A 12614-nucleotide genomic window follows, 5' to 3' on the forward strand; every position below is an offset into this window, starting at 1 on the left:
TTGGGAGGCTGAGGCGGGAGAATGGCGTGAACCCGGGAGGCGGAGCTTGCAGTGAGCCGAGATCAGGCCACTGCACTCCAGCCTGGGAGCACAGCAAGACTCCGTCTCAAAAAAAAAAAAAAAAAAAAAAAAATTGCAAAAAAATCTCATAAATCTCATAATGTTTTAAGAAAGTTTACAAATTTTTGTTGGGTCACATTCAAAGCCATCCCAAGCCACCGGTTGGACAAGCTTGGTGTAGTATATAGTCATCAAGTATTTCATGACTTTAGTACTATTCTAGGTACTGCTATAAAACTCATGGTGGTTGCGGGGCGGTGGTTCACGCCTATAATCCCAGCACTTTGGGAGGCTGAGGGAGGAAGATCGCTTGAGCCCAGGAGTTCAAGACCAGCCTGGACAAGATCCTGTCTCTACAGAAAATTTAAAAAATATATGTTTTCACAATAAAAAATAATAATAATTAAAACTCATGCTATTCATGAGCTTATGGTCTTAAAAATTATATTGTTCTTGTGGGTTTTTGGTGTTGTTCATATTATTTAACTACATTGTTTTGAATATATTTGGTTATTTCATTGTAGGGAATATTATATATCTTATTTCTGTATATTTCTACGTATTATTCATTTTTTGTATGTACAGAATGTTTTTCAGAGAAATAAAATACCCAGGGAGCTTTATCATTTTATTTCTTTGTTTTCCAAGGGAATTACCTTCAGAATTACAGGGAATTTTTGATAAAGAGGAGGTAGACGTTAAAGTTGAAGACAAGAAAAATGAAATATGTTTGTCTACAAAGCCTGTGTTCCAGCCCTTTTCAGGACAGGGTCACAGACTAGGAAGGTAAGTATGCCTATTGTCTTGTTTTCCATAGATCAAGGCTTAACTAATATTCTGTCTATCATTATTTTACCCATGTAGACCACATGAATAAAGCTTATCATTTCTCCCATTGGAAATTAGATTTTTTTTAATGTTAATTTTTATGAGGACTCCTAAGTCATAGTTACCTAAGTGTATATTCACAATGCCTGGCCGGGCGCAATGGCCCATGCCTGTAATCTCAGCACTTTGGGAGGCCAAGGTGGGCGGATCACTTGAGGTCAGGAGTTCGAGACCAGCCAGACAAACATGGAGAAACCCTGTCTCTACTAAAAATACAAAAAAATTAGCCAGGCGTGGTGGCACATGTCTGTAATCCCAGCTCCTCAGGAGGCTGAGGCAGGAGAATCGCTTGAACCCAGGAGGCAGAGGTTGCAGTGAGCCGAGATCGTGCCATTGCTCTCCAGTCTAGGCAACAAGAGTGAAACTCCATTTCAAAAAAAAAAAAAAAAAAATGCCAGCACCACGCTAAAAAATCTTGGAGGTTTTTTTGTTTTTTTCAAATCAAAAGGGCTTGGCTCTTTATGGACAGAATTCACTTGGTAAGTTCTTTTCTCTCCCTTTCACTCACCACTATAGAGTACATGTGCTAGCTTTTGAATATTATTGTTCTTTTTTTTTTTTTTTCTTTTTTTTTTTGAGACAGAGTCTCACTCTGTTGCCCAGGCTGGAGTGTAGCAGCACGATTGTGGCTCACTGCAACTTCTGCCTCCCTGGTTCAAGCAATCCTTCTGCCTTAGCCCTTCTAGTAGCTGGGATTACAGGCACACACCCCCATGCCCAGCCAATTTTTGTATTTTTAGTAGAGACAGGGTTTCGCCATGTTGGCCAGGCTGGTCTTGAACTCCTACCCTCAGGTGATCCACCCACCTCGGCCTCCCAAAGTGCTGGGATTACAGATGTGAGCCACCACGCCCAGCCTATTGTTCTCTTTTATGGTTACCACTGCCTGCAACATTTTGTTCTATGATCTATGTATGAATTTTGAGGTAATAAAAATGAAAATCAGTGTCAGTATCAAGGCCTTAAATTATTTTCAAGTTTTACTGTTTCCATCCTATCTAACAGAATACGCAGAGAGATTAGATAGATATGGGAGCTCTTTGATTTTTATAAATTCTCATATTTTTAATTATCAAGATTGGTAAGGTACATACATATTCATCCACATGTACAAATATATCTGGATGCACCCTTCAGAATGATCAGGAAGTACTTTATTTAGTTTCTTTTTCATTATAACCTAAGGACTAAGCTCAATAAAGAATATTTATTTTAGAAATTTAACCTGGGCAGTAGGAAAAGGTAAAGTCCATAGATCTGTGAACCTTCTTTAAAATTATCCATTCTGTAAAGCACTAGTCAATAAATACCAGTAATAATATATGTAGCTTACAAATTACTTGGATATGTATAGTTTCATCAGATTATTAGAACCATCATACCATCATATATTGTGGACATAAATAATATATCTTTCGTTATTATTGAAGAAACAGATATAGCTTACAAAAATCTTCCTAAAAGCTATACTTGCTGTAATATTTTTATAGTAATTATTTAATGATAAAGGTTTATTGAATGGAAAAACATGTCTAACTTTGTTGTCTGGATTTCCTTAGTGCCACACCAAAAATTGTTTCTAAAGCAAAGAATATTGAAGTTGAAAATAAAAATAATTTGTCTGCTGTTCCGCTGAACAACTTGGAACCCATTACTAATATACAGATCTGGTTAGCCAATGGGAAAAGGATTGTTCAGAAATTTAACATTTCTCATAGGTGAGTCTTCAATTTCAGTATATGATTTTTTTTCACCAAGTTTAAATTTCATTTCTTCTTTTCAGTTCGGTCAACAGTTTAATTTTAGAGATAGAATCTTTGTTGCCCAGGCCAGAGTGCAGTAGCACAGTCATAGCCCACTGCAATCTTGAAGTCCTGGATTCAAGCAGTCCTCCCACCTCAGCCTCCTGAGTTGTAGAACTACAGCCACATGCCACCATGCCCCGCTAACTTTTATTTTTTTTTATTTATGTATTGCTAGCTAATTTTAAAAACTGTTTTTTAGAAAGGGGGTCTCACTGTGTTGCCCAGACTGGTCTCAAACTCCTGGACTGAATTCATCCTCCTGCCTTAGCCTAGGCTTACAGGCATGAGCCATTGCATCCTGCCAAGCATTCTATCCATCTATCTATCTATCTATTTATTTATTTATTTATTTTTGAGACGGAGCCTCGCTCTGTTGCCCAGGCTGGAGTGCAGTGGCGCAATATAGTGAGACCTCATCTCTACAAAAAAAAATTTTTTTAATTAGCTGAACATGGTGGCGCACATCCGCAGTCCCAGCTACTTGGGAGGAGAATCGCTTGAGCCTAAGAAGTAGAGACTGCAGTGAGCCGAATTGCACTACCACACTGCAAGTCTGGGTGACAGTGAGAACCTGTTTCAAAAAATAATAATAATAGCAATGAAGTATTTTCAGTCTGTTTTGGGATTTTGATTCTCATCATTTGATTCATTTTTCTGTTTAACTAGATACATAATTATAAAAGAATTATTTTTAATGTTTTAAATTAGTCATTAGCATTATATGCATACCCTTCTGTTAATTGTAGTGAAAGAATGAAAATACAGAAAAGCATTAAAAGAAATTGAAGTTCATACGAATTCCACTGCTCAGAGATAATCATTATCATCAGTTTGATGCAGTCTTTTATTTCTTCTTAAAAGCTTTTTTTTTTTTTTTTTTGAGACAGAGTGTTCTGCCACCCAGGCTGGAGTGCAGTGGCACGATCTCGGCTCACTGCAACCTCCATCCCCCGAGTTCAAGTGATTATCCTGCCTCAGCCTCCTGAGTAGCTGGGATTACAGGCATGTGCCACCATGCCTGGCTAATTTTTGTATTTTTAGTAGAGATAGGGTTTCACCATGTTGCCCAAGCTGGTCTCAAACTCCTGACCTCAGGTGATCCGCCCACCTCAGCCTCCCAAAGTGATGGGATTACAAGCATGAGCCACCATGCCCAGCCTTCTTAAAAGCTTTTTTTGGCTGGGTGTCGTGGCTCCTGCTTGTAGTCCCAGCAATTTGGGAGGCTAGGGACTATTCAGGAGGCTGAGATGGCAGAATCACCTGAGCCCAGGAGGTTGAGGCTGCAATGAGTCATGATCTCACCACTGTACTCCAGCCTGGGTGACAGAGCAAGACCCTGTCTCAAAAGGAAGAAAAAAAAAAGTTTGTTTTGTTTTAATTAAAAATAGAAACATACCATATATAGCATATGTCGTTTTTCCTTTTGTAAAAATTATTTATTTTTCAGGAAATGTAGCACAGATAAATAACAAATATACAGAGAAAGTTAAAAGAATAAGAATAAAATACATATGTACCACCTACCTCAGAACATAGATTCTTATCAGTATACCTTATGTGTCTTTCTGTGATCATGTCTCTTTTCTTCTGGGGAAGAGAGAAATAACCACTGTCCTAAATTTGTGTTGATAATTTGCTGCTTTTATTTATAGCTTTACCTAGTATATACGTATTCCTAAAATATACTAAATTGTTTTTCTTATTTTCAAATAATTACTCCAAATTTCAAACCAGCAAAAACTTACAGAAAAGGTGGTCATGCCTATAATCCCAGCACTTTGGGAGGCTGAGATGGGCGGATCATGGGGTTAGGAGATCGAGACCATCCTGGCTAGCACGGTGAAACCCTGTCTCTACTGAAAGTACAAAAAATTAGCCAGGCGTGGTAGTGGGCGCCTGTAGTCCCAGCTACTCGGGAGGCTGAGACAGGAGAATGGCATGAACCTGGGAGGCGGAGCTTGCAGTGAGCCAAGATCACGCCACTGCACTCCAGCCTGGGCGACAGAGCGAGCCATCTCAAAAAAAATAATAATAATAAATTAAAAATCACAGAAAAGGTTCAAGAACAATATAAAGAACTTTTCTTGACTGGGCTCAGTGACTCCTGCCTGTAATCCCAGCATTTTAGGAGGCCGAGGCAGGCAGATCACAAGGTCAGGAGTTTGAGACCAGCCTGACCAAAATGGCGAAACCCCTTCTCTACTAAAAATACAAAAATTAGCCAGCTGTGGTGGCACATGTCTGTAATCCCAGCTACTCAGAAGGCTAAGGCAGGAGAATCACTTGAACCTGGGAGGCAGAGGTTAGGCTCCATCTCAAAAAAATAAAGCAACTTTTCTCCCTAAGCATTCAAGAATTAGTGCCAGTCTGATGACCCATCACTTGAAATACTTAGGTATAGATTATCTATAAACAAGGACCTTCTCCCACATAACCACAATACAGCCATTTAAATCAGGAAACTTAACCTTAATAGACCCTAATTCAAGATTTTCCATTTTATCTAATAACTTCCTTTATAGCAAAAGGCCATTCAGAATTACACATTGCACTTAGTTGTGATATGTCAGTTTGAAATAGTTCCTTGTCTTCCTTTGATTTTTATAACCTTGACTTTTTTTTTTTTTTTTGAGACGGAGTCTCGCTCTGTCGCCCAGGCTGGAGTGCAGTGGCCGGATCTCAGCTCACTGCAAGCTCCGCCTCCCGGGTTCACGCCATTCTCCTGCCTCAGCCTCACAAGTAGCTGGGACCACAGGCGCCCGCCACCACGCCCGGCTAGTTTTTTGTATTTTTTAGTAGAGACAGGGTTTCACCGTGTTAGCCAGGATGGTCTCGATCTCCTGACCTCGTGATCCGCCCGTCTCGGCCTCCTAAAGTGCTGGGATTACAGGCTTGAGCCACCGCGCCCGGCCAACCTTGACTTTTTAAAGTATTACAAGCCAATTTATCTTGTTTGATGCTTCCTTATATTTAGGTCACTAATTTTGGCAGAGGTGTGACAGAACTAATGCTTTGTACGTCTCATTGAATTCCAACAGGTGGCATCATTTACATTTGTCCCATTATGATGATTTTAAATTTAACACTTGATTAAAGTGGTCTCTACCAGAGTTCTTTACTGTAAAGTTATTCATTTTCCCTTTGTAATTAATCTGTATTTTGTGGGGAAGGACTTTGAAATAGGATACTTATGTTCCTCACAAGACCTCAGATTGATCGATTGATTGATTTATATATATATCTACTCATAGTTTCCTATTTTATTCAACAGTTTATGAACTCTTACCATCATTATTTATTTTGATATGCACATTGTCTCAGGTAGTTTGTGAGACCTCCTTTAAACTGGTTCCTGTGTTATTTTGAAATGCTCCCATAATTCTTGAACATTTCCTTGTTTTCAGCACAAAATTTTTTTTCAAGTTCATTCTATGCTTTTCCAGGAATCCCTTGTTGTTTTTAGTGGACAGTGATATTGACAATCTAGGATCTGGGTAGTACTAGATACACTTATTGGGATACCACTGCTTCCAGGCCCTCTGTGTGGAAAGAATTGTTTGTGTGTGTGTGTGTGCGTGCACGTGCACACACACACACACACACATGCAAAAAAGAAAACTATTTCAAAAATTGAAGAGGGGATACTTCCAAACTCATTCTGTGAGGCCAGCATTACCCTGATAGCAAAATCAACAAAGACACACACAAAAAAACCTATACATACACATACGTGTGTGTGTGTGTATATATATGTATATATATGCACTTATGTTTGTATCTGTATTTATTCCTGGTTTTTTTTTTTTTGAGACAGGGTCTCACTCTGTCACCCAGGTTGGAGTGCAGTGATATAATTAGAGATCACTGCAGCCTCCACCTCCCCAGACTCAGGTGATCCTCCTTAGTTTTTGTACTTTTAGTAGTGATGGGGTTTCACCCTCTTGCCCAGGCTAGTCTCGAACTCCTGGACTCAAGCGATCCACCTGCCTCGGCCTCCCAAAGTGCTAGGATTACAGGCATGAGCCACCACACCCGGCCTTATTTCTGTATTTTTATATATCAAAAACCATGAGTCCACGTAGATACCTCCAATTTTAGTCGGTAGGGCCAGGCATGGTGGCTTATACCTGTAATCCCAGCACTTTGGGAGGCCTAGGCAGACAGACCACTTGCGCCTAGGAGTTCAAAACCAGTCTTGGCGATATAGTGAAACTCTATCTCTACAAAAAACACAAAAAGTAGCCAGATGTGGTGGCACTCACCTGTGGTCTCAGGTACTCAGGAGACTGAAGTAGGAGGATCACCTGCGCCCTGGGGAGGTCAAGCACTTTGGGAGCTGTGATTGCACTACTGTACTCCAGCCTAGGCAACAGAACCAGACCTTGTCTCAAAAAAAAAAAACTATAAGGTTTGTTCTAATTTTCTCCTTTCCATATTTGTAACTAACTTCTACAGTGCAAGGCCTGGCTCCAGTTATAGTTAACATATTTATGTATTTAATCAGTTTTCCTATATGTGACCAATGTCCTTTTTCTACTGCTGCCTCCTACCCCACATGTAAGCCCTTGTCACCCTGCTTGGGCTTTGACTCTCCTTGTTGAATTCCAATATGGATTCCCTCCTCTTCCTACTAGACTCTCTGACACATCATCACCCCAGGGCCCCCCTTCATTGGAATGCCTTCTCACACTGCATGACTTCAGGACTGCATGCCAATGACCTCCTCCCCTTGGTAGACTGACACTCTGGGCTGCCTCTCCTCAGATGCTCTCCTCACCACTGTCTGGATCTGACACACTGCAGTCAACTGCTCTTCCATATGAATGCTTTTTTACTCTGCTTGGGACAACCTGCTCTGTTTTGATTTTTACTGGGCAATGGCTGACTGATACAGCCATGTATACTTGCACTGTTACCAATAAAGATAGACTGAATAATTATTTTCATGTAATGGAAGACAGTAATCAAAAAATATTTGCAGCTGGGCGCGGTGGTTCAGGCCTGAAATCCCAGCACTTTGGGAGGCCGAGGTGGGCAGATCACTTGAGGTCAGGAGTTCAAGACCAGCCTGGCCAACATGGTGAAACCCCGTCTCTACAAAAAATACAAAAATTATCTGAGTGTGGTGGCCCGCTCCTGTAATCCCAGCTACAGGAGGCTGAAGCAGGAAAATGGCTTGAACCCAGGAGGTGGAGGTTGCAGTGAGCTGAGATTACACCACTGCACTCCAGTCTGGGTGATAGAGCAAGACTCCATCTCAGAAGGAAAAAAAGTATTTGCTATGGCTGCACGCATCAACATGAATGAGTCCCAAAAACATAATGTGGAGATAAAAAAGCTATAGAACACATACACTATGATTCCATTCATGTCAGGTTTAAAAAAGCAAAACTGTCCTTAAAAGCTACTAAGCCATGACCCTTCTTCTCCGACCCGCCAGCTTGGATATTTTCCTCACCCTACTTGGACTCTGACACCCTGCACTAGACAGCTCTTATGTGGGCCACCACAACCCCCAGCATTTCTGAAACAGATGTCTTCCATGTTCTGTCCTACTGATGGCTTGGTGGCTTTCGGACTAAATCATTTAAAAAATTGTGTTTTTCTTCCGTTTTTTCTGCTTATTTTATTAGTTACCAAGAGAATTGTGCTAAAATCTCCAACTTTGATTATGTATGGATTTGTCTATTTCTTATTTACTTCTGTTAACGTTTGCTTTATATATTTTAAAGTTATATAATTAGGTCCAGCAGAGATGAAATTGTGTTTTTCTGATTAATTGACCTTGTTGGGGAGAAAAGATTTTCTTCAACCATTGCCTAGATTCATGGCTGAGACCCCTTTAACAAAAGACAGATTAACAAAAGAAATGCATGCAATTTTATATTTTATTTTATACACACACGCGCACACACACATACATACATATATGTATGTGTGTATTTATATATATATATGGTTTGTTTGTTTTTTTGAGACAGAGTCTCGCTGTGTTGCCCAGGCTGGAGTGCAGTGGTGCCATCTTGGCTCACTACAAGCTCCGCCTCCCAGGTTCACACCATTCTCCCTGCCCCAGGCTCCCAAGTAGCTGGGATCACAGGCACCTACCACCACACCTGGCTAATTTTTTTATATTTTTAGTAGAGAAAGGGTTTGGCCATGTTTGCCAGTCTGATCTGGAACTGCTGACCTCAGGTGATCCGTCCACCTTGACCTCCCAAAGTGCTGGGATTACAGGCATGAGCCACAGCACCCGGCCTCCTTTGTTTTTGTTTTATTTTGTTTTATTTGTTTGTTTTCTTTGAGACAGTCTCTCTCTGTTGCCTAGGCTGGAGTGCAGTGGCATGATCTCGGCTCTGGGTTCAAGGGATTCTCGTGCCTCAGCCTCCCAAGTAGTTGGGATTATAGGCACCTGCCACCACGCCTGGCTAATTTTTGGTGTTTTTGTTTTGTTTTGTTTTATGAGATGGAGTCTCGCTCTGTCCCCAGGCTGGAGTGCAGTGGAGAGATCTCAGCTCACTGCAGTCTCTGCCTCCCAGGTTCAAGCGATTCTCCTGCCTCAGCCTCCTGAGTAGCTGGGACTACAGGTGTGTGCCAACACGCCCAGCTAGATGAAAGGTGACATGATCTCGGCTCACTGCACCTTCGTCTCCCAGGCTCAATGTTCGTCTCCCACCTCAGCCTCCCGAGCAGCTGGACCTGTCTTTTAAGTCCACACTCCAATCCTTTCACCTCCAGAAATCTTTCCCTAGTTCTTTTAACCTTTGTTTTCTTGCTTTTTATGTTTATGTTCTTTGACATAAGCTTTAACCTTTGGTTATCCAATTTTTGGTACCCAAATGAATACACAGGACTGGGTCTTAGACTTTTTTGGTAGCCCTTTCAGGTTTAGTAAAGTGGCACGTAGTGAATTTTAGTGAATTGATTGAATGAGAGAATTATTTCTTACGTAATATGCATATTTCATTAATTGTAAGTTGCACATTTTTTCACATTTTAGCATCTGTGAAATGAGGATGCGTTCTATAATCCATGGCTACATGACCATCATGTTACAATTGTGACAGCCTCTCTAAAACATAGCCATAATTCCTTTGTCTTACCTAAGATAATTAACAGTAGTAATTCCTTATTGTCATCAAATTTCTGGGAGTCAAACTTTAAAAGATAGTCCAAATAATCAGTTATATCACAATTCAGTTATTCTCTGTATTAACATATCCAGAGTCTGGGTGTTGTGGCTCATGCCTATAATCTCAGCACTTTGGGAGGCTGAGGCAGGAGGATCAGTTGAGCCCAGGAGTTATGATGGCACCACTGCATTCCATCCTGGATGACAAAGCAAGACACTATCTCTAAAAATAACAATAATAACATATCCAGATACTTTTACCAGTTGTTATTACTATAAATTAGCTAATTCAAATTTTCATAAAATTATATTAATAGTTTTTGTGTTTTACAGAGTAAGCCATATCAAAGACTTCATTGAAAAATACCAAGGATCTCAAAGAAGTCCTCCATTTTCCCTGGCAACAGCTCTTCCTGTCCTCAGGTTGCTAGATGAGACACTCACACTGGAAGAAGCAGATTTACAGAATGCCGTCATCATTCAGAGACTCCAAAAAACTGCTGCACCTTTTAGAGAACTTTCAGAGCACTGATTTTTGATAGACTGAGTGGAAACTTTGCAAAGAAATGATGGTTGTAAGTGGACATGCAAACCAAAATTGGGGACTGGAGAAGTCAGACTCACTAGACTTTTGGTTTGAGTACTGTTGAACTCTCTCCTAATGAGAAGATGTTTAGATAAGTACAAGTTAGGAAAGTAGCATATGACTGGAAACTATATTCAGTGCACTTTCTCCAAAAGGCGACTCAGAAAAATAGACTTATTTTCAAATACCAGTTATCAATATATATTAAATAGCTGTATTATTTAGAATCTTAATATGGTATAAATTAGCGAATGTGTTCACAATATTCATTCAAACATCATTCCTGGACAGCAGGGATTTATTTAAATGTTAGCTGCCTCAGAGTTTTTAAAGAGCTAAATACGACCGGGCGCGGTGGCTCACACCTGTAATCCCAGCACTTTGGGAGGTCAAGACAGGCAGATCACAAGGTCAAGAGATTGAGACCATCCTGGCCAACATGGTGAAACCCCATCTCTACTAAAAATACAAAAATTACCTGGGCATAGTGGTGCACATCTGTAGTCCCAGCTACTCGGGAGGCTGAGGCAGGAGAATCGCTTGAACTCAGGAGGTGTAGGTTGCAGTGAGCTGAGATTGAGCAACTGCACTCCAGCCTGGCGACAGAGCAAGACCCCCTCTCAAAAATAAATAAAATAAAATAAAATAAAATTGTGGCCGGGTGCAATGGCTCATGCATGTAATCCCAACACTTTGGGAGACTGAGTTGGGAGGATCACTTGAAGCCAGGAGTTTAAAATCAGAATGGTCACCAGAGACCCCTGTCTATATATTTTTTTAATTTAAAAAATAAAAATAAAATTGTGTAGCTTAGTATAGTGTCAAGGTTAATCTGCCTACTCACATTTCTACACTTTCTAAAAATGTAGAAAACGTATTCCCTTTCCATTTTATTTTCTTTCAAAAATTACAGATTGTTTTTGGCTAACATTTGGGATTAGCCATTCATTTGCCACCACTCAGAATCTAATGCCTATATGTGTCACATTACTAATATTTTGTAAATGCATCACATAAAATATGGTTTTCTGTTTCTTTTTTTGTTTGTTTGTTTGTTTGAGACGGAGTTTTGCTCTTATTGCCCAGGCTGGAGTGCAGTGGTGCAATCTCGGCTCACCACAACCTCCGCCTCCTGGGTTCAAGCGATTGTCCTCCTTCAGCCTCCCAAGTAGCTGGGATTACAGGCATACGCCACCACGCTTGGCTAATTTTGTATTTTTAGTAGACACAGGGTTTCACCATGTTGGTCAGGCTGGTCTCGAACTCCTGACCTCAGGTGATCTTCCCGCCTAGGCCTCCCAAAGTGCTGGGATTACAGGTGTGAGCCACTGTGCCCAGCTGGTTTTCTGTTTCATACATCACAGTCAACTTGTGAATACATTTAAAGATTATTTCATTTTGATATCACGAAGAAAAACATGCTTTATATCTTAGACTTTTAACTAAATCCAGTTAGACCTCAATTTTTCACTGTCAGATTAAATCCCCATACCTGAAAATAAGTTTAACATTTTTTTTTGCAAATGATCTGTTGAATCAGATTCAAAATGAAGTATGCATTGAGTGTGCCAAGGAACTAAGTGGTCCATAGCAGCAGTAATGTTCATAGGGTGCGAGATGCATGCCATGAAGCAGCAATTCTCAAACATTTTTATCTCAAGACCATTTGTTTATGTGAGCTGTATATATTACCATATTAAATATTAAATGCTTAAAATAGTTATTTATGGGCTGGGCACAGTGGCTCACGCCTGTAATCCCAGCACTTTGGGAGGTTGAGGTGAGTGGATCACAAGATCAAGTGATCGAAACCATCCTGTCCAACGTGATGAAACCGCATCTCTACTAAAAATACAAAAAAAAAATAGCTGGGTGTGGTGGCATGTGCCTGTAATCCCAACTACATGGGAGGCTGAGGCAGGAGAATCACTTGAACCCAGGAGGCAGAGGTTTCAGTGAGCCGAGATTGCACCACTGCACTCCAGCCTGGCAACAGAGCGAGACTCTGTCTCCAAAAAAAAAAAAAAAAAAAAAAAAATTCATTTAAAAATAATAACTTCTGGCTGGACGTGGTGGCTCACACCTGTAATCCCAGCACTTTGGGAGGCCAAGACAGGTGGATCACTTGCGCCCAGGAGTTTGA

General features: G+C 40.6%; 1 protein-coding gene across 2 annotated transcripts in view; it reads left to right on the forward strand.

Moving 5' to 3' along the window:
- UBXN2A (UBX domain protein 2A) overlaps window positions 1–11357 on the forward strand; it is a 53317-nt gene extending 41960 nt beyond the window's left edge. Inside the window, exons 5-7 of one of the 2 annotated variants that reach the window (XM_025354213.1) lie at window positions 709–846; window positions 2508–2666; window positions 10219–11357. In XM_025354213.1, coding sequence (XP_025209998.1) covers window positions 709–846; window positions 2508–2666; window positions 10219–10417 — 496 coding nt within the window. In that variant the 3' untranslated portion in view covers window positions 10418–11357. The remainder of the gene's footprint in view (window positions 1–708; window positions 847–2507; window positions 2667–10218) is intronic. The other variant, XM_025354214.1, reaches the window with a different exon arrangement.
- The last annotated feature ends 1257 nt before the right edge of the window (window positions 11358–12614 follow it).

This window comes from Theropithecus gelada, chromosome 13, assembly GCF_003255815.1.
Source record: "Theropithecus gelada isolate Dixy chromosome 13, Tgel_1.0, whole genome shotgun sequence".
Lineage (NCBI taxonomy): Eukaryota > Metazoa > Chordata > Mammalia > Primates > Cercopithecidae > Theropithecus > Theropithecus gelada.